General features: G+C 35.4%; 1 protein-coding gene across 1 annotated transcript in view; it reads left to right on the top strand.

The window, feature by feature from the left end:
- Positions 1–23591, top strand: part of LOC139513894 (polypeptide N-acetylgalactosaminyltransferase 11-like) — a 37557-nt gene that overhangs the window by 2432 nt on the left and 11534 nt on the right. Inside the window, exons 2-8 of the mRNA XM_071302841.1 lie at positions 500–581; positions 2499–2665; positions 3841–3968; positions 10021–10265; positions 12350–12467; positions 16485–16637; positions 17581–17712. Of these exons, the coding sequence (XP_071158942.1) occupies positions 500–581; positions 2499–2665; positions 3841–3968; positions 10021–10265; positions 12350–12467; positions 16485–16637; positions 17581–17712 (1025 nt within the window). The remainder of the gene's footprint in view (positions 1–499; positions 582–2498; positions 2666–3840; positions 3969–10020; positions 10266–12349; positions 12468–16484; positions 16638–17580; positions 17713–23591) is intronic.

Here is a 23591-nt window from a genome sequence, read left to right as displayed (position 1 = left end):
TTTTAAGCAATGCTAGCTAATTACCACAAACACAGATCAAGTTTGAATTTTAGTGGCATCACTTGCAATGTTCTTGAGTTATGTTGAAAAATTGCTGAATTTGTTATTCTGCACTCATTGCATTTGATGTACATGTACATTGCACTTAAAGTTTACTTAACTTCAACTGAATGTTCTCAAATTTACATGTATTAATTAATACACAATGCCCTTTCCACCAATCACAGATCAAGTATACAATGTAAGTTTGGGTGTCATCAACTTCGTTGTTCCTGAGTATCCCTTTATAAATGAAATGGCCCTATTTGCTCTTTTTGCACACTCTATTGCTTTAACAGTTTTTGAGTTGTGACTTGTGTCCCTTTATAAATGGAATACATGTAGCCCTATTTTCTGTTTTGCACTCTTTCCCATCACCACATTCTTCTTTTATATCCTGTATTTATCGATATTTAATCCAGTAAGTATTTACCATACATATAGATTATTGTCTTCACAGGTTATAGATCTCATGCATTTAATGTACTAATCAGTGAGCGACTTGGTTACCATAGAGCTTTACCAGACAACAGACATCCAAAGTAAGTAACTTGCATACATGTAGATAAAGACAAATCTTGTGCCTTAGATAAACATAATAAAGGCAAATCCCATGCTTTAGATAAACATGATAAAGACAAATATTATGCCTTAGATAAACATGATAAAGGCAAATCTCATGCCTTAGATAAACATACATTGTAATAAAGGCAAATCTCATGCCTTAGATAAACATGATAAAGGCAAATCCCATGCTTAAGATAAACATGATAAAGGCAAATCTCATGCCTTGTATAAAAATATAATAAAGGCAAACCTCATGCCTTAGATAAACATGATAAAGGCAAATCTCATGCTTTAGATAAGCGTGATAAAGGCAAATATCATACTTTAGATAAACATGAAAAAATATCATGCCTTAGATATAAACAAAACTCATGCTTTAGATATAAGCAAAACTCATGCTTTAGATATAAGCAAAACTCATGCTTTAGATATTCATGATAAAGGCAAATATCATGCTTTAGATACAGATAAATATCATACCTATTAATTATATACAATGTAGATACAGGCAAAACTCATGCCTTAGGTGCAGACAAACCACATGTCTTAGATAGTCAGATGATCTCATGTCTTGGATACAGTCAAAATTACCCCTTAGATACTGACAAATATCATGCCTTAATTACAGGCAAAACTCATGCCTAACATGTAGATACAGATAAATATCATGCCTTAGATACAGGCAAAACTCTAGTCCAAATAATTATGACTTCTGGCAAGGCTATTTAAATTTTTTTCTGGGACTCCTTCCAGAAAAAAATTAAAATAGCCTTCCCAGACTTCATAATTATTTGGACTAGCAAAACTCCTGCCTTACATGTAGGTGTAAGCAAATCACATGTCTTAATTACAGGAAAAACTAATGCCTAACATGTAGAGACAGATAAATATCATGTCTTAGATACAGGCAAAACTCATGCCTTAGTTGGAGGCAAATCTTATGTCTTAGATAGTCAAATCTCATGTCTTGGATACAGTCAAATTTATTGCCAAAGTTATAGGGAAAGCTCATTTCTGAAATACAGGCATATCTCATGTCTTAGAAACAAAAAAATCTCATGCCTTAGATATAGACAATTATCATGCCTTAGATACAGGCAAATCTCATGCCTTATACATGAAGATATAAAATGCAAGCAAATCTCATGTCTTAGATACAGTTAAATTCATGCCTTACATGTAGATACAGACAAATCTCATGTCTTAGATACAGGCAAAATTCATGTCTTGGATACAGTCAGATCTAGATCTCATACCTTAGATACAAGCAAATCTCATGTCTTAGCTATAGATACAGGTACATCTAATGTCCTAGATACGGGCAAATCTTATGCCTTGCATGTGAAAGACAATCACAAAACTTAGTTACCATAGACGATTACAAGACAACAGATATCCATAGTAACACATGAGTGATAATGATAATAAAACAATTATTGAAAATGAGATACAATTTAGTTGGACATCTGAACAAATGATGCTGTGATTTTAAATACCAAGAAATTAAATACATGGTAGCAGGGATGTCAGATCTTTATTATAATTGATAAGTTCTACATTCAATTGATTATATTTTATAGTTGTCAGAGTAAGATCTACTCAACAAAGCTTCCCAGAGCAAGTGTTATTATATGTTTCTACAATGGTATATTTTATAGTTGTCAGAGTAAGCTCTACTCCACAAAGCTTCCCAGAGCAAGTGTTATTATATGTTTCTACAATGGTATATTTTATAGTTGTCAGAGTAAGATCTACTCCACAAAGCTTCCCAGAGCAAGTGTTATTATATGTTTCTACAATGGTATATTTTATAGTTGTCAGAGTAAGATCTACTCCACAAAGCTTCCCAGAGCAAGTGTTATTATATGTTTCTACAATGGTATATTTTATAGTTGTCAGAGTAAGATCTACTCCACAAAGCTTCCCAGAGCAAGTGTTATTATATGTTTCTACAATGAAGCCCCTTCAGCATTGCTACGTACAGTCCACAGTGTGCTAGACCGTACACCAGCTTATTTGTTACAAGAGATTTTATTGGTTGATGATAACAGTGACCTTGGTATGTATAATTTTTAGAATGTCATACAGTATGTAACAGTTTTCAGAGATTTCAATAAGATATTTATATTTCTATCATGACTATTGGACCATGATTTCTGTTGTAGTAGTCTCATTCCCTGTATCAATGTCAATTTAATTTTATTGGTGGAATATAACTGTATTCTTGAAGGTTTTTACAAGACCACAAATAGGATGTATTTTTATCAAATTTATTGTTCTATTTTTAAAACTGTTACAGATAGACAAAAAAAAAACACAACAACACAATTGATTATCATAGCATGATATATGAATTAGGATATTTGTAAGTAACTTGGCTTCATTGGTAAATCATGTGACCAGGTGACATCTGTCTATTTGTACATTTGTTATTATCCTGATTCGGAGTTATTTCTCGCAATTTGATTGGCTGATATTGTCCTAATAAATTTCAGTATAATTGTTTATCATGTCAATTGGAATTGTCTCCCTTATTTATTACGTCAATTGGAATTATCTCCCTTATATCATTGACCAAATAAAAAAAAATGAGTTGCTTTACAGTGCTAATATTTTTAATTTTTCACAGTTTCAGATTAAATATCTATAATATATTTGATAGATATATTGTCCTAAAATTGAATTTGAATATAATAATATGTAAAATAACAAAATCATGATAGAAATTTATCGCGTCAATAAAATTCTTGTATTAGGATAATTGCATACTGTGTAACTAATAATATCTGACATCTTATTATAGATATATATTTATATGCATCAAGGAGAAAATAAATTTACAAATAATGTCATCAATTGCCAATAATTTCAACTCAAATTTCAGAAATAATTCAAACTGAGACAACCAGAAATGGCCTATTTAGGTAATACTGCAGGTTATGAATGATGTTTAGATACATGTTTGATAGAATCTAATCTACTCTTGGTTTTAAATCCTGCTCATTTTTATTGTAAATTGGTGTAATAACAAAACATTGCCAAAATAAAAGCTTTCAGCCATATTAAAACCTTTAATAAATTAATTCAAAATTCAATAAAATTCTATAGCACAAACGGCTGAAATTAAACTTTTAGAAATGCCCTTACTGGTGTAATATAATTGTAGTTGGTCTTATTTTATATACATATAGAATAGAAAATTTATTTAAGTTTCTTTAAAATTTTCCATTTTAGACAACCTGTCATGTCAGATAGAAGCCTATGTGAAAAACAAGTTACATAAAGTAAGATACATGAGGACTGCCACAAGACAAGGACTTATCAGGGCAAGGATGTATGGGGCTAATCAGGCAGAAGGGGAGGTAAGTCTAATTGTTAGATACATGAGGACTGCCACAAGACAAGGATGTACGGGGCTAATCAGGCAGAAGGGGAGGTAAGTCTTATTGTTAGATACATGAGGACTGCAACAAGACAAGGACTAATCAGGGCAAGGATGTACAGGGCTAATCAGGCAGAAGGGGAGGTAAGTCTAATTGTTAGATACATGAGGACTGCAACAAGACAAGGACTAATCAGGGCAAGGATGTACGGGGCTAAGCAGGCAGAAGGGGAGGTAAGTCTAATTGTTAGATACATGAGGACTGCAACAAGACAAGGACTAATCAGGGCAAGGATGTACGGGGCTAATCAGGAAGAAGGGGAAGTAAGTCTAATTGTTAGATACATGAGGACTGCAACAAGACAAGGACTAATCAGGGCAAGGATGTACGGGGCTAATCAGGCAGAAGGGGTGGTAAGTCTAATTGTTAGATACATGAGGACTGCAACAAGACAAGGACTAATCAGGGCAAGGATGTATGGGGCTGATCAGGCAGAAGGGGAAGTAAGTCTAATTGTTAGATACATGAGGACTGCCACAAGACAAGGACTAATCAGGGCAAGGATGTACGGGGCTAATCAGGCAGAAGGGGAGGTAAGTCTAATTGTTAGATACATGAGGACTGCAACAAGACAAGGACTAATCAGGGCAAGGATGTACGGGGCTAAGCAGGCAGAAGGGGAGGTAAGTCTAATTGTTAGATACATGAGGACTGCAACAAGACAAGGACTAATCAGGGCAAGGATGTACGGGGCTAATCAGGAAGAAGGGGAAGTAAGTCTAATTGTTAGATACATGAGGACTGCCACAAGACAAGGACTAATCAGGGCAAGGATGTACGGGGCTAATCAGGCAGAAGGGGAGGTAAGTCTTATTGTAAGATACATGAGGACTGCAACAAGACAAGGACTAATCAGGGCAAGGATGTACGGGGCTAATCAGGCAGAAGGGGAGGTAAGTCTAATTGTTAGATACATGAGGACTGCAACAAGACAAGGACTAATCAGGGCAAGGATGTACGGGGCTAATCAGGAAGAAGGGGAAGTAAGTCTAATTGTTAGATACATGAGGACTGCCACAAGACAAGGACTAATCAGGGCAAGGATGTACGTGGCTAATCAGGCAGAAGGGGAGGTAAGTCTAATTGTTAGATACATGAGGACTGCCACAAGACAAGGACTAATCAGGGCAAGGATGTATGGGGCTAATCAGGCAGAAGAGGAGGTAAGTCTAATTGTTAGATACATGAGGACTGCAACAAGACAAGGACTAATCAGGGCAAGGATGTATGGGGCTAATCAGGCAGAAGGGGAGGTAAGTCTAATTGTTAGATACATGAGGACTGCCACAAGACAAGGACTTATCAGGGCAAGGATGTACGGGGCTAATCAGGCAGAAGGGGAGGTAAGTCTTATTGTAAGATACATGAGGACTGCAACAAGACAAGGACTAATCAGGGCAAGGATGTACGGGGCTAATCAGGCAGAAGGGGAGGTAAGTCTTATTGTTAGATACATGAGGACTGCAACAAGACAAGGACTAATCAGGGCAAGGATGTACGTGGCTAATCAGGAAGAAGGGGAAGTAAGTCTAATTGTTAGATACATGAGGACTGCAACAAGACAAGGACTAATCAGGGCAAGGATGTACGGGGCTAATCAGGCAGAAGGGGAGGTAAGTCTTATTGTTAGATACATGAGGACTGCAACAAGACAAGGACTAATCAGGGCAAGGATGTACGTGGCTAATCAGGAAGAAGGGGAAGTAAGTCTAATTGTTAGATACATGAGGACTGCAACAAGACAAGGACTAATCAGGGCAAGGATGTACGGGGCTAATCAGGCAGAAGGGGAGGTAAGTCTTATTGTTAGATACATGAGGACTGCAACAAGACAAGGACTAATCAGGGCAAGGATGTACGTGGCTAATCAGGAAGAAGGGGAAGTAAGTCTAATTGTTAGATACATGAGGACTGCAACAAGACAAGGACTAATCAGGGCAAGGATGTACGGGGCTAATCAGGAAGAAGGGGAAGTAAGTCTTATTGTTAGATACATGAGGACTGCAACAAGACAAGGACTAATCAGGGCAAGGATGTATGGGGCTAATCAGGCAGAAGGGGAGGTAAGTCTTATTGTTAGATAGACTGCCACAAGACAAGGACTAATCAGGGCAAGGATGTACGGGGCCAATCAGGCAGAAGGGGAGGTAAGTCTAATTGTTAGATACATGAGGACTGCAACAAGACAAGGACTAAACAGGGCAAGGATGTACGGGGCTAATCAGGCAGAAGGGGAGGTAAGTCTAATTGTTAGATACATGAGGACTGCCACAAGACAAGGACTAATCAGGGCAAGGATGTATGGGGCTAATCAGGCAGAAGGGGAGGTAAGTCTTATTGTTAGATACATGAGGACTGCAACAAGACAAGGACTAATCAGGGCAAGGATGTACAGGGCTAATCAGGCAGAAGGGGAGGTAAGTCTTATTGTTAGATAGACTGCCACAAGACAAGGACTAATCAGGGCAAGGATGTACGGGGCCAATCAGGCAGAAGGGGAGGTAAGTCTAATTGTTAGATACATGAGGACTGCAACAAGACAAGGACTAATCAGGGCAAGGATGTACAGGGCTAATCAGGCAGAAGGGGAGGTAAGTCTTATTGTTAGATAGACTGCCACAAGACAAGGACTAATCAGGGCAAGGATGTACGGGGCCAATCAGGCAGAAGGGGAGGTAAGTCTAATTGTTAGATACATGAGGACTGCCACAAAACAAGGACTAATCAGGGCAAGGATGTACGGGGCTAATCAGGCAGAAGGGGAGGTAAGTCTAATTGTTAGATACATGAGGACTGCAACAAGACAAGGACTAATCAGGGCAAGGATGTATGGGGCTAATCAGGAAGAAGGGGAAGTAAGTCTAATTGTAAGATACATGAGGACTGCCACAAAACAAGGACTAATCAGGGCAAGGATGTATGGGGATAATCAGGAAGAAGGGGAGGTAAGTCTTATTGTTAGATACATGAGGACTGCAACAAGACAAGGACTAATCAGGGCAAGGATGTACGGGGCTAATCAGGCAGAAGGGGAGGTAAGTCTTATTGTTAGATACATGAGGACTGCAACAAGACAAGGACTAATCAGGGCAAGGATGTACGGGGCTAATCAGGCAGAAGGGGAGGTAAGTCTAATTGTTAAATACATGAGGACTGCAACAAGACAAGGACTAATCAGGGCAAGGATGTACGGGGCTAATCAGGAAGAAGGGGAAGTAAGTCTTATTGTTAGATACATGAGGACTGCAACAAGACAAGGACTAATCAGGGCAAGGATGTATGGGGCTAATCAGGCAGAAGGGGAGGTAAGTCTAATTGTTAGATACATGAGGACTGCCACAAGACAAGGACTAATCAGGGCAAGGATGTACGGGGCTAATCAGGAAGAAGGGGAGGTAAGTCTAATTGTTAGATACATGAGGACTGCCACAAAACAAGGACTAATCAGGGCAAGGATGTACAGGGCTAATCAGGCAGAAGGGGAGGTAAGTCTAATTGTTAGATACATGAGGACTGCCACAAGACAAGGACTAATCAGGGCAAGGATGTATGGGGCTAATCAGGCAGAAGAGGAGGTAAGTCTAATTGTTAGATACATGAGGACTGCAACAAGACAAGGACTAATCAGGGCAAGGATGTACGGGGCTAATCAGGAAGAAGGGGAGGTAAGTCTAATTGTTAGATACATGAGGACTGCCACAAAACAAGGACTAATCAGGGCAAGGATGTATGGGGCTAATCAGGCAGAAGGGGAGGTAAGTCTAATTGTTAGATACATGAGGACTGCCACAAAACAAGGACTAATCAGGGCAAGGATGTATGGGGCTAATCAGGCAGAAGGGGAGGTAAGTCTAATTGTTAGATACATGAGGACTACCACAAGACAAGGACTAATCAGGGCAAGGATGTATGGGGCCAATCAGGCAGAAAGGGAGGTAAGTCTAATTGTTAGATACATGAGGACTGCAACAAGACAAGGACTAATCAGGGCAAGGATGTATGGGGCTAATCAGGCAGAAGGGGAGGTAAGTCTAATTGTTAGATACATGAGGACTGCCACAAAACAAGGACTAATCAGGGCAAGGATGTACGGGGCTAATCAGGCAGAAGGGGAGGTAAGTCTAATTGTTAGATACATGAGGACTGCAACAAGACAAGGACTAATCAGGGCAAGGATGTATGGGGCCAATCAGGCAGAAAGGGAGGTAAGTCTAATTGTTAGATACATGAGGACTGCAACAAGACAAGGACTAATCAGGGCAAGGATGTACAGTACACACAGAGAGGATGTAATCTCATACTCCCAACACTGATTCTGGTGTAACACAGTGTCACACTGTGAAACACAGATTTCCCCTCCCAAAAAACACCAAGTAATTACTCCCATCTGGGAGGGTTTTATGACCTGTTGATTGCAGGTAAAAGTAATAAAAATCAACAAAGCATGACTGCATGGTCATGACAGAGACACATAATTACATGTCAACTATTCTCTCACTTCTTCCTATTTTAATCATTTCCTATTTAGTTTAATTTTATTTCTGAAAGCTACTATAAAAAAGGTTAATGAAATGATTTTAAAAAATTATTTATACAAAAAGTATTTTTAGATTTGAAATTTATTTACATTCTTTCATAATCTCATAATTAAGAATGGTAACTTGATATTTACAATAAGTTGTATTTATAGTCAGTTTAAACATATAGATATTAATATATAATACATGGTTTAAAAATAATAGTAATGATACCAAAAAAATGAATATAATAAAATAATGTAGATTAATTTCATACATATTATAGTTAAATAATCTTCATTTATTATTTAAATTTATCAAAATAAAATTGAATAAATTCAATTAAAATATATGTCTTTATTTTCTATTAATAATACTCCACTTACAGGTGATATTTTGTTTGTATGCTGAATATTTTTAATAAATAAAGTTGTGCAGAAATCTTTAATAAAATCGAACTATAATATATCTCTGATAAAATTTAACAAATCTCACACTTTTCATCATTTTTGTGACTGTCATTTAATGGCAGGAAACATAAGAAATGTTAATTGTACTACATCAACAACTAGTCAGTCTAGTGGCACAGGCAGAAGGGGAGGTAAGTCTAATTGTTAGATACATGAGGACTGCCACAAGACAAGGACTAATCAGGGCAAGGATGTACGGGGCTAATCAGGCAGAAGGGGAGGTAAGTCTAATTGTTAGATACATGAGGACTGCCACAAGACAAGGACTAATCAGGGCAAGGATGTATGGGGCTAATCAGGCAGAAGGGGAGGTAAGTCTAATTGTTAGATACATGAGGACTGCCACAAGACAAGGACTAATCAGGGCAAGGATGTATGGGGCTAATCAGGCAGAAGGGGAGGTAAGTCTAATTGTTAGATACATGAGGACTGCAACAAGACAAGGACTAATCAGGGCAAGGATGTACGGGGCTAATCAGGCAGAAGGGGAGGTAATTCTTATTGTTAGATACATGAGGACTGCCACAAAACAAGGACTAATCAGGGCAAGGATGTATGGGGCTAATCAGGCAGAAGGGGAGGTAAGTCTAATTGTTAGATACATGAGGACTGCCACAAGACAAGGACTAATCAGGGCAAGGATGTATGGGGCTAATCAGGCAGAAGGGGAGGTAAGTCTAATTGTTAGATACATGAGGACTGCAACAAGACAAGGACTAATCAGGGCAAGGATGTACAGGGCTAATCAGGCAGAAGGGGAGGTAAGCCTTAATATAAGATTGATGGAAACTGGATAGAGTGAGGCTGTTTTTAGTTATAAAGGTAGACAGGATTCACTATATAGCTAGTCTTTGCATTGTTTTCATTTGAAAAAAATTGGTATAGTATGTTACGTTATCCTCCTCAGCCCTACCAATCAGGATCATGGATACAGTTTGAGACTAACTCATTTATAAACAATTAAAATTTCCTGTTCTTTTCCAGGTTTTAGTATTCCTTGACAGCCATTGTGAAGTGAATACAGATTGGCTACAGCCTTTACTTACTAGAATCGTTGAGGACCGTGTCAATGTGGTGGTACCAGTTATTGATATTGTTAATGCTGACACCATGGAGCTTCAGACTTCACCACTGGTTGTTGGAGGGTTTAACTGGGGACTACATTTTAGATGGGACCAGCTACCTGTACATATTAGAGATAACCCTGATGTAGCCTCAAATCCTGTAAAGTAAGTTATATAAAACTTTAAATGGAGAATGTGTCAAAGAGACAGCAACCTGAAAAATACAATATTTCCCTGCCATAATATTGTAAATTCAGAAATTATTGCGTGTATTTATTATTGTGAATTTTCACGAATGGACAACTTTATGAGTTTAATTATTGCAATTACAAAGAAATATGCATAAAGATCTATGTTTCTGTTATCAAAATGTGAGTTCTTATTATTGGGATACTCACCCAGTTGTATTATTCACATCAATAAAAACCTCGCAATAATTTCTGAATTTACAGTAATTGAAAAACATCTAAATCTATTTATGTTGTTAGTCTTTCTGGAAAAACATATATAAAATTGAGAATGGAAATGGGGAATATGCCAAAGAGACAACAACCCGACCATAGAAAAAAAACAAAAACAGCAGAAGGTCACCAACAGGTCTTCAATGTAGCGAGAAATTCCTATATATATGTTTGAATATAATAAATCTGAACCATAAAATCTGTAAAGAAATCTGTTGAACAAGAGACTAAAATAGATCAGAAAATTCATACGTATATCACACATAAATTTATTTACATTTAACCAATGCAAGAGATAACATCTTGGTCCTAGGGATTTTGACTGATGGATGGACTTTTTTTTAAACATGACGACCAGCAATGCATTGTGCTGAAGGACATTAAACTACCAATGATAAAGAAGTTTGCTTGCAGTTAATTAACAGAAAGTATATGGTTTTAGATATTATAAATAATTCAAACCTCAATGAAATTGGACAGAAGTGTTTTCTACATGAAAAAAAAATCATGTGTAAAAAAAAGTTTGTTTAGATTTTACTGAATTTTATTACGGATAAACGAACTGAGTTTCGGCTGTTTACATTATCATGATTCCAGTTTACAGTTTTAAGGCAATAAAGTAGATATGGAAAGTAAGATCACAAAAATACTGAACTCCAAAGAAAATATAAAACCTAAAGTCTGTAATCAAATGGCAAAATCTAAAGTTCAAACACATTAATATTCAAATGAATGGATAACAACTGTCATATTCCTGACTTGGTGCAAGCATTTTGTTATGTAGAAAATATTAACCTGGTTATATAGCTAGCTAAACCTCACACTTGTATGACAGTTGCATCAAATTCCATTATATTGTCACCTATGCTTGATGGTGGATTGAACCTGGTTTTATAGCTACATGTAGCTAAACCTCACACTTGTATGACAGTCGTATCACATTCCATTATATGACAACGATTTGTAAACAAAATAAACCAACATGATAAGTAAAAATGTCAAAATAGGTACAGCAGTCAACATTGTGTTATTATCGTAATTACTATATATAAAAATATATAAAACGAGTGGAAGATACCATAGACATATATTTAAACTCATAAGTCAAAGACAAACAGATAAAATTATGGCAACAAACATCCCAAACACACAACCATGTTAAAAGAAACATATGTATAGAGTATAGATTTTTTGTTTAGTTATGGTTGTAAAGATAACATAAGCAAACACTATGTAATGAATAGGTGATGATTACTGAAAAAAGAATATTTGAGATGAAATTTTAAAGTTTTCCTGGTTTATTTGGAATGAAACTTACCAGGAAACACAGGAATTTAATAGGCCATGATTAATTGAATTTTTCATAATTTTCATGTTTAGGCCTTGTATAGACACCCATAGAGTATATATTTTTCTCATTGTTGAAGGAACAGTTGCCAAAAGTGGCTTACATCAACTTTAATTGAACTTTGGTGTATAGTTTGTCTCATTGGAATCATACCACATCTCTTTATTTCTATTTTACAATGAAATCTGGTGGATAATTGTCTCATTAGCAATTATACCACATCTCTTTATTTCTATTTTACAATGAAATCTGGTGGATAATTGTCTCATTAGCAATTATACCACATCTCCTTATTTCTATTTTACAATGAAATCTGGTGGATAATTAGCAATTATACCACATCTAAGATAAGTAGGATACCTAGTGATCTGGTGTCAGTAGGTCAAAGTTTAAGGTTACTTTTACAAAGCAATGGACCATCAAAGTGTTTTCTTTTTCAGGTCCCCCACTATGGCTGGAGGATTATTTGCTATGGACAGAAGCTACTACTTTGAACTTGGTGAATATGATTCTGGAATGGATATCTGGGGTGGCGAGAATTTAGAACTGTCTTTCAGGGTAAATATCAGGAACGGATATCTAGGGTGGAGAGAATTTAAAACTGTCTTTCAGGGTAAATATCTGGAAAGGGTATCTAGGGTGAAGAAAATTTAGTCATTCTCCTTTACCATGTTTACCAATGGAAAACAAATGCAGATTTTTTTCTTCCCTTTGCTTACTTTGGTTTGCCTTAACCATATGTTATGAAACTCATACACAATGCATATTAACACAAAACACAGATCAAGTTGGATTTTGGTTGCATCACTCTTATTATGTTATGGTTATGCCCATTTACAAAAGGAAATTTGCTTAGTTTTTCATTTTTGTTCTCTAACTATAGTTGGTCTTTACCAAGTGTTATGTCACTTATGGCGTTGTCAGTTTATTTTCGATTTATGAGTTTGACCTGGTATCTTTCGTCCCTCTTTTATGCATAATGCTTATAACAACATAACACAGATCAAGATTGAAATTTTGGTGGAGTCATTTTTGTTGTTCTAGAGTAATGTCCCTTTGCAAATGAAAAAATGCGGGTTTTTGGTTTCATTCCTTTAAATATGAAAGCTTGTCTGAACTTAATGTTGTAAAAAGTATACACAATGCTAATTACCACAAAACTCAGATCAAGTGCAGTTCCTGAGTTTTGTCCCTTTATAAAGTAAAGTGCACCATCTGTGTCCCATGGACACATTCACCATTTTTAGCACACCTGACCTGAAAGGTCAAGTGAGCTTTTCTCATCACTTGTCGTCCTGCATCTGTCGTCCGGCGTCTGTAAACTTTTACAAAAATCTTCTCCTCTGAAACAACTGGCCCAAATTTAACCAAACTTAGCCACAATCATCATTGGGGTATCTAGTTCAAAATATGTGTCCGTTGACCCGGCCAGCCAACCAAGATGGCCGTCATGGCTAAAAATAGAACATAGGGGTAAAATGTAGATTTTGGCTTATAGCTCTGAAACCAAAGCATTAAGAGCAAATCTGACATGGGGGTAAAATTGTGTATCAAGTCAAGATCTATCTGCCCTGACATTTTCAGATGAATCGGACAATCCATTGTTGGGTTACTACTGCCCCTGAATTGTTAATTTTAAGGAAATTTTGACGTTTTTGGTTATTATCTTGAATATTATTATAGATAGAGATAAACTGTAAACAGCAATAATGTTCAGCAAAGTAAGATCTACAAATAAGTCAACATAACCAAAATTGTCAAGTGACTGGTTAAGGAGTTATTGCCCTTTATAGTCAAATTATAGTATTCTTCTTCTCTGAAACTACCTGAAACTACCTGACCAAATTTAACCTAACTTAGCCACAATCATCATTGGGGTATCTAGTTTAAAAAATGGGTGGTGTGACCCTGCCAACCAACAAAGATGGAGGCCATGGCTAAAAATAGAACATAGGGATAAAATGTAGATTTTGGCTTATAGCTCTGAAACCAAAGCATTAAGAGCAAATCTGACATGGGGGTAAAATTGTTTATCAAGTCAAGATCTATCTGCCCTGACATTTTCAGATGAATCGGACAATCCGTTGTTGGGTTACTACTGCCCCTGAATTGTTAATTTTAAGGAAATTTTGACGTTTTTGGTTATTATCTTGAATATTATTATAGATAGAGATAAACTGTAAACAGCAATAATGTTCAGCAAAGTAAGATCTACAAATAAGTCAACATAACCAAAATTGTCAAGTGACCGGTTAAGGAGTTATTGCCCTTTATAGTCAAATTTTAGTATTCTTCTTCTCTGAAACTACCTGAAACTACCTGACCAAATTTAACCTAACTTAGCCACAATCATCATTGGGGTATCTAGTTTAAAAAATGGGTGGTGTGACCCTGCCAACCAACAAAGATGGAGGCCATGGCTAAAAATAGAACATAGGGATAAAATGTAGATTTTGGCTTATAGCTCTGAAACCAAAGCATTAAGAGCAAATCTGACATGGGGGTAAAATTGTTTATCAAGTCAAGATCTATCTGCCCTGACATTTTCAGATGAATCGGACAATCCGTTGTTGGGTTACTACTGCCCCTGAATTGTTAATTTTAAGGAAATTTTGACGTTTTTGGTTATTATCTTGAATATTATTATAGATAGAGATAAACTGTAAACAGCAATAATGTTCAGCAAAGTAAGATCTACAAATAAGTCAACATAACCAAAATTGTCAAGTGACCGGTTAAGGAGTTATTGCCCTTTATAGTCAAATTTTAGTATTCTTCTTCTCTGAAACTACCTGAAACTACCTGACCAAATTTAACCTAACTTAGCCACAATCATCATTAGGTATCTAGTTTAAAAAATGGGTGGTGTGACCCTGCCAACCAACAAAGATGGAGGCCATGGCTAATTATAGAACATAGGGGTAAAATGTAGATTTTGGCTTATAACTCTGAAACCAAAGCATTTAGAGAAAATCTGATGGGGGTTAAATTATATATCAGGTTAAGATCTATCTGCACTGAAATTTTCAGACAAAACAGACAAACCATTGTTGGGTTGCTGCCCCAGAATTAGTAATTGTAAGGAATTTTTGCAGTTTTTGGTTATTATCTTAAATATTATTATAGATAGAGATAAACTGTAAACAGCAATAAAGTTCAGCAAAGTAAGATCTACAAATGAGTGAACATGACCAAAATTGTGAGTTGACCCCTTAAGGAGTTATTGCCCTTTATAGTAATTTTTTAACAACTTTTCAAAAAATTTTGTAAATTTTTGTAAATTTTTTGAAAATATTTTCCACTGTAATTACTGGGCCAAGTTCATTATAGATAGAGATAACTGTAGCAACAAGAATGTTCAGTAAAGTAATATCTACAAACACATCACGATCACCAAAACACAATTTTGTCATGAATTTATCTGTGTCCATTGTTTAATATGCACCAAGGTGAGCGACACAGGCTCTTGAGAGCCTCTAGTTTTATTTTTACTACTTAAAACATTTAGGAAATTTTTTTCTCATTTGCCATTTTTTACCTTAATATATTGATCTACATTGTATAATTTTTGTCTTGTTGTCACAGAATTATGCTGACACAAATTAAAAATTCTTACGCTTAAAGACATGGACTAACAAAAATATCTATAGATACTTAATCTAGACAATCATTTAAATATCAGATTTGATGTAGAGTTCCCTTGGAATTTTTAAATATATATATATATATATATATATATTAAAAATTTACATTTATTGTCGAAATTCAGATCTGGTGTACAAAACAAAAACATATTGACACCTTATGTTTGTGGCATAACATCTTGGCCACAAGTTTTTATTGTTTTCTGTTTAGTATTAAATTTATAGTCAGATCCATTTTGTTTCATCTTGTGAATAATTTTATTTGGCAATCGCCAATGGCAGTCAGCAGGGTTAAAGAACATAAGTTGTTCGACCTGTTAGTCAAATGCGTTTTGTTTAAATATACTTTTTCACTTTTTTGGTCTTTTGTAAAATGTTGTTTGTGCTGTATTTAGTCCCTACAACGAACTTTGTTTACATGCACACATATAAAAAATGTAATTTCAACCGTTTGAAGGAACTGAATTAGATTGAAATTAATTTCTTCTAGTTGTCTCTCATAGACCGTTATCTGTTTTCCCGCGCTTCATGGGATATAGCCATTCAGCACGACAGGGCCGACTCGACTAGACATGTTTCTCAGTTAAAATCTTTTATCTTGCTTATGTGAATTTATTTGATGTTATATGAAATGTTTTGATTTCAGTAGTAATTATAAATTACTTGACTATATTTCGTCAACATGATATTATGTATCATAATGTGCAATTAAAATCAGCACATGGCACTCTCGTGTGGGTATTCAATTTGAACTTAAGTTTGGTTTTTATTAGTCTTATGTGCTTAGAGTTGGGTAGTCTATGGGCGTAGTAATTGTAGAAGAATTGCAGTTTTTATCCAACACAATCATAGGTTTTAACATAGTTTTCAATTAAGACTTGTTTATATTAAAAATTATTCATAATGAAGCCCAACCCCTGACTATTTCTAGATCTGGCAGTGTGGAGGGAGGTTGGAGATCATACCTTGCTCCCATGTTGGACATATTTTTAGGAAGCGACGTCCCTATGGATCTTATGGCGAAGGGGATACAATGTTGAAGAACTCTCTGAGAGTGGCCAATGTTTGGATGGATGACTACAAGGTAAAGTCTATTCTTCTGTTACCATGATTACTAAATATTATTGCAATATCCTAATATATTGTATAGTATACTACTGCATTTATATAACTACAAGTTATTTGGAAAGGAACATGACGTTTTTAATGCAATAAATGGATTAAACATTTACTGGAGGCAACTTTTATCACGTTTAAATGAAGTAACAAACTTATTTTGCCGCCGAAATTTAGATTGATGTACGTTTTCGAGTAACAAGCACCGGAACTTGTTGAAATGCACGAAGTGATAAAAAGTTGTATTTTTATCAAATAACCTGCTACACACTGTGAAGACAATGCTTCAACCTCTTTTCTAAAGATAATGAATCGTTTATGTCTGAATTTCTAATTATCAATAAAAAATTGATGTTTCATCAACTTGGTAAAAATTGAAAATGTCCGATGACAGAAGCGACTGAAAGGGAGTATCGTCAAGAACAGGGCGACTTGTTTTCGCTTTTGGGGGTCGGGGAAAGGAAGTGACGGTCAGGAAGGCGACTTCTTCGCCCAAGTCGCCTGGTAGCGTGAGCCCTGGTATACTACTGTATTAAAATAACTACCTGTCTGAACTCATTAAAAGTTACGTTCTCTTTAGACACATTAAAGGTGATTACCTGATTAAACACATTAAAGCTGATTTCATTCTGTCTCTGTTTTATTTCTTTGATCTTAAACTGAAATAGTCCATGTATTCAACAAAATTACTTAAAGATAGATTTGTAGTGCTTTTTTTAATCCTTTCAAAAGGTCGATGGTAGCCACAATATATGTTGTCATTCTAATTGATATATTGTCATTCTTATTTACATGAAGTCTTCTGTAACCTTATTTTTTTTGGAAGGATGGAATTTCCTTTGTATTTTTATTGACTAAGAAGAAGGTGTAAAATAATACATAATTGATTGTATTTTCATATTATATTTCAGAAATATTTTTATAAACAGAGACAACAGCCTACAGATGTGTCTTATGGGGATATTTCAGACCGAGTGGCATTAAGGAAAAGACTTCATTGTAAATCATTTGAATGGTATCTCAATAATGTATATCCTGAACAGGTAGGTGTTATTCTGGTTAAAGTTGTTCAGAGCAGGACAAACAAATAAACAATCAAATAGGTTTATTTACCGGATTTTTGTGACAAAAATGTCGGTTATTGATTTGGGGATGTACGGCAGTCGGTCGGGCAGTCAGGCGGTCGGGCGGGCGGCCAAAAAAAGTTGTCCATGCATTTACTCATGAACCGTTCATCCAAAGCTTTTAAAATTTTAATATGTTGTTACTAACAACAAAATGAAGGTCAAGTTAAAGAATGACGATTTTGACTTTTACCGTTCGGGAGTTATGGTTCTTGAAAGATTGAAAAATGGCGTTTCCAGTCGTGTCCGTGTATTTACGCATGAACTGTTCAATCAAAGCTTCCCAAATTTTAATATGTTGCTCCTGATGACAAAATGGAGGTCAAGTTCAAGAATGACGATTTTGACTTTTACTGTTCAAGAGTTATGGTTCTTGACAGATTGAAAACTGGCGTTTCCAGTCATGTCAGTGCATCTACTTATGAACTGTTCAACCAAAGAATTTCAAATTTTAATATGTTGTTACTGATGACAAAATGAAGGTCAAGTTTAATAATGTCGATTTTGACTTTGACCGTTCAGGAGTTATGGTTCTTGAAAGATAAAAAAATGGCGTTTCCATTCATGTTGTTGCATTTACTCATGAACCATTCAACCTAAGCTCTTTCAAATTTTAAATATGTTGATACTGATGACAAAATGCAGGTCAAATTTGATATTGACGATTTTCACTTTCACTGTTCATCAGTTATGGTTCTTGTGATATTGCAAAGACACAAATAAATGTTAATAAATTCGGTTTGCTGTCGTGACAGCCTCTTGTATGAACATGATGTAGTGGTTCAAGTTGTACACAACAGGACAAACAAATAAACATGTACAGAGGTTTAAGGAGCTCGCGGGTATAAAAAATTCAGCAAAAAATTAAACATTTGTTTTTTCATTACAAATTTTATTTATTACACTATTAGTACGGCGGCTTTGTGAAAAATTGTGCACATCCTGCTACAAGCATGAAATTTGGCATAGACCTTCCTCAACTATTTCTCTTTCATTTCAGATAGGGAGGCATTTGAAAAAAAATTCTCACTTCCGGTAAAATCCAAAATGGCGGACATCATACTTTAATTTGCCCAATATTGAAGGGTAGTATGTGAAAAGGTGTTATTATCATGCTACTATCATAATATTTGGTAAAAACCTTTGTTTAGTACTACTTTTGTATATATGATATAGATAAGATTACTTCAAAAACCCTTCTTCCGGTGAAATCCAACATGGCGGATATAGTACTAAAATAAGCTTATTTTTAGGGAGGGTAATTGAAATGTGTTTTAAAGTATTGTTTCTATCATTATATTGTGAAGGAATCTTTCTTTGGTGCTTCTCATGGATAAAATGAATAAGACATATGTCTTTTAAACCCTTACTTCCGGTGATATCCAATATGGCAGACATAGAATTATTGATAATATTCAACTTTTTTAAAAATGTAAATAAAATGGGTTTTTTTAGCTGGTCATTAAACTTTTGGCTTTAAGTCATCTCAAAAACCACTAATTTTATTCAGCTTTATATGTTTGAATACAAAATTAACACTTCCGGTGAAAAAAATACAAATATGGCGTAAATTACAAAGATGAGTCCTCAATCCATATCTTCGATGTAGAATTTTGGATAGATTGATTAAAAAAAATCAAAATCACTCAAAGTTCTTGAACATCTTTAGAATGACTTATTTATGGCCACAAGTACATGTTTATTCACATTCGGGAGCCTATTTTTCAAATTTACACAGATCGTGGTATTTACATCTACTAGTGTAATGTACAAGCTCCTGAAAAGACGAAGACGCACACAAACAGTTGTCCAAAAGGTTCCCATGGACCATATTTTTCCCTTTGCCATTCATAGACGATGGACTGGTTAGCATTGGAACCAATACCAAGCTTGTTACTTATTTGCACCCGCCATGGTATATAGCACGTTTTACTTGCTGAAAAGACTAGACCGAGTCGTGGGAATAGCCTCAATAAGTATTTCCTCTTCCAAAATCACATTTTTGTCTTGCTTCGTTAACCCCATCTGATAAATTTGTTCGATCTTACAACAAAACCACGTATCGTTCTATCAATGACATTGTCAAATCCATATCTGGTGATGTTGGTTGATTAATCATCATTCTAAATGATAGAGTCACATCTTTAAACACCATCTATGTCACCAACGCAGTTCCTTTTCCAGCAAACGTGTAATCTCTCAATGCCTTGAGTATTTAAAAGCTCATGGATAGATATATATCTGAAGCTTTTTCCACTTCCAAATGCAAGCCAAAGTTTGTCTGCCCCTATGTCACTGAAAAGCAACATCAGTATCGACTGTTCGAGTCATGACTCAGTTAAATCTGTACATCAGGCACATGCACGTGAACATGATGCTAAGCTTGAAACATCACCATGTGGTGGATAACACAGAACATCCTGACAATTGTTGCTACAACTACCTTTTCCTCAAAATCTATTGAGCAAGCTGTTGCGTATGAAAACTAAAAAGTTCGTTCTTATTGTCGTAATCTTGTTTTGACTCTAAATGTAGCTCTTGTTTCTTATAACAAATGCTCAGGATATTCTATCTTATCTACCTTGAGATGTATTTCAAGTTTATCACCATTTTCACATTAAGAGGCTGACAATAGAATCATGGTGTATGTGTCTGATGCAATGAAACACGAACTTGCAGGAGTCATGATTCGAATAGTCGTTACTGTTTCGCTATTCCGTGACTGGGGTAGACGAACTATGGATTGTGTTTGGGAGGGCAAAAAGCTGTGGATAAATATATATCAATGACCTTTCAAATGCACATGGCAATGAGTGATAACACACACTTATTGTGTTCCATGTCTTTACCAGTTCTGATATGGTTCTCTGAATGCTTGAAAAGGAAAAAAAGACTGCGTGGGAGACATTGATGGCATTTGAAGATGTAACTTTGACATAAAGAATGATGATTAATCAGCCTAAACCACCGAGGTTTAACTGTAAGATCACACAAACTTATCAGATGGGGTTATCATGGTTAACGAATAAAGAAAATAACTATTTGCGCAAAAGGGAAGACTAATTGAGGGTATTCTCTCAACTTGGTCTAGCGAAACAGGAACGACTATTCAAATCATGACTCCTGCAAGTTCGTGTGTCATTGCATCAGACACATACACCATTATGCTAATTTTTCAAGCATGTAAAACGTGCCATATCCTAAGGCAGGTGTTTAGGGGGACGAGCTTGGAATCAGGCACTAATGGATGGCGAAGGGACAAAGAGGATAACTTTTAAATAACTCTTTCTAAGTCCTCATAATTTTGTCAGAAGCTTGTACATTGTGGATGTGCTAGGGAATGCGGTTTAATGCCAAAAAATGCTACATCCTAAGCATCAGAAACAAAAGCCATAAAATCTAGAGTTTAAATGGACACATACTACAACAAGTCAAGCATAACCCATACCTAGGCCTACAAATTTCGGAAGACCTCAAACGGACCACCCACATATTAAACGTGGCAAAGAAAGCTAATTCAACACTAGGCTTTCAAAGAAGAAACTTGAAATACTGCCCATAAGATTGCAAGTCAGTTAATTGCCTGCACTCTCTTTAACCGTTATATTAAAGCCAGAATTGGTATTGACAACGTTTCATACAGATACAGATACATACAGAGGATGTCGCTGTCGTTGTTAATGTGGAAAATAGCGTCTCCCGTGCACTGCTTTGATGGCATGTGTTGTTGTGACTGTGAATAAACATGTATTTTGAGCCAACTAGTTGTAATTTGAAAAATGTTTTAGTACTTCAGTAATTTTATTTTGTTTTAACCAATCTATCTTAAACTCAAAGATATGGATTGAGAACTCATTTTTGAAATTAACACCATACTTGGTTTTTGTTTTACCGGAAGTGTGATTTAAAAATGTACAACAGAATAAAACTAGTGGTTTTGAGGATAACTAGAAGCCAATAGTTTAATGACAAGCAAAAAGTAACAACAAAAAACATTTTCTTTACATTTTGAAAAAAGTTAAATATTTGAATAGAAAATTGATATTTCTATGTCCACCATTCTGAGTATTACCGGAAGTAAGGATTTTAAAGAGATATGTCATATACATTGTATCCATGAAAAGCGCAAAAGAAAGGTTCCTGCCTAATGTAATGATAGTAGCAATACATTAAAACACATTTCAATTACCCTCCCTAAAAATAAGCTTATTCTAGTACTACATCCGCCATGTTGGATTTTACCGGAAGTAGGGTTTTTGAAGACATCTTATCTATATCGATTCATATATCCAAAAGTAGTATATAACAAAGGTTGGTACCCAATATTATGTTAGTAGCATGACACCTTTTCACTGGCTAGCCTTCGATAAAGGGCTAATTTAAGTATGATGTCCGCCATTTTGGATTTTACCGGAAGTGAGACATTTTTATACGACCGCAAAATTTGAAAAAATTTTCGTCGTATATTGCTATCACGTTGGCGTCGTCGTCGTCGCCCGAATACTTTTAGTTTTCGCACTCTAACTTTAGTAAAAGTGAATAGAAATCTATGAAATTTTAACACAAGGTTTATGACCACAAAAGGAAGGTTGGGATTGATTTTGGGAGTTTTAGTCCCAACATTTTAGGAATTAGGGGCCAAAAAGGACCCAAATAAGCATTTTCTTGGTTTTCGCACTATAACTTTAGTTTAAGTAAATAGAAATCTATGAAATTTTGACATAAGGTTTATGAACACAAAAGAAAGGTTGGGATTGATTTTGGGAGTTTTGGTTCCAACAGTTTAGGAATTAGGGGCCAAAAAAGGACCCAAATAAGCATTTTTCTTGGTTTTCGCACCATAACTTTAGTATAAGTAAATAGAAATCTATGAAATTTAAACACAAGGTTTATGACCATAAAAGGAAGGTTGGTATTGATTTTGGGAGTTTTGGTCCCAACAGTTTAGGAATAAAGGGCCCAAAGGGTCCAGATTTAAACTTTGTTTGATTTTATCAAAAATTGAATAATTGGGGTTCTTTGATATGCCAAATCTAACTGTGTATGTAGATTCTTAATTTTTGGTCCCGTTTTAAAATTGGTCTACATTAACGTCCAAAGGGTCCAAAATTAAACTAAGTTTGATTTTAACAAAAATTGAATTCTTGGGCCTCTTTGATATGCTGAATCTAAACATGTACTTAGATTTTTGATTATGGGCCCAGTTTTCAAGTTGGTCCAAATCAGGATCCAAAATTATTATATTAAGTATTGTGCAATAGTAAGAAATTTTCAATTGCACAGTATTCAGCAATAGCAAGAAATCTTCAATTGCACAGTATTGTGCAATAGCAAGAAATCTTCAATTGCACAGTATTGTGCAATAGCAAATATTTTCAATTGCACAGTATTGCACAATAGCAAGAAATATCTAATTGCACAATATTGTGCAATAGCAAGAAATTCCAATTGGATTTCAATTGGAGTTATCTTTCTTTGTCCAGAATAGTAGTTGAATCAACTTAAATCATTGTTTTATACAATATACAATGTATATTCACTTTTACTACCAACTGATAGATTAAAACAATCTTTACCATTCAGTGATAACAAGCAGTTTTTTTACATTTTAATATTTTATGATGTATTTAAATGAGTAGTTATTGTTGCAAACTTCATTAGAAATTTGAAATGAGATCAGTTTTGAAATAAGGGAAAGGGGGATGTGAAAAAAAAATTGGAGGGTCAATTTTTTTCATTTCAGATTTCATAAATAAAAAGAAAATTTCTTCAAACATTTTTTTGAGAGGATTAATATT

Source organism: Mytilus edulis, chromosome 2 (genome assembly GCF_963676685.1).
Source record: "Mytilus edulis chromosome 2, xbMytEdul2.2, whole genome shotgun sequence".
NCBI lineage: Eukaryota > Metazoa > Mollusca > Bivalvia > Mytilida > Mytilidae > Mytilus > Mytilus edulis.
This window is presented reverse-complemented; position numbering and strand designations above follow the sequence as displayed.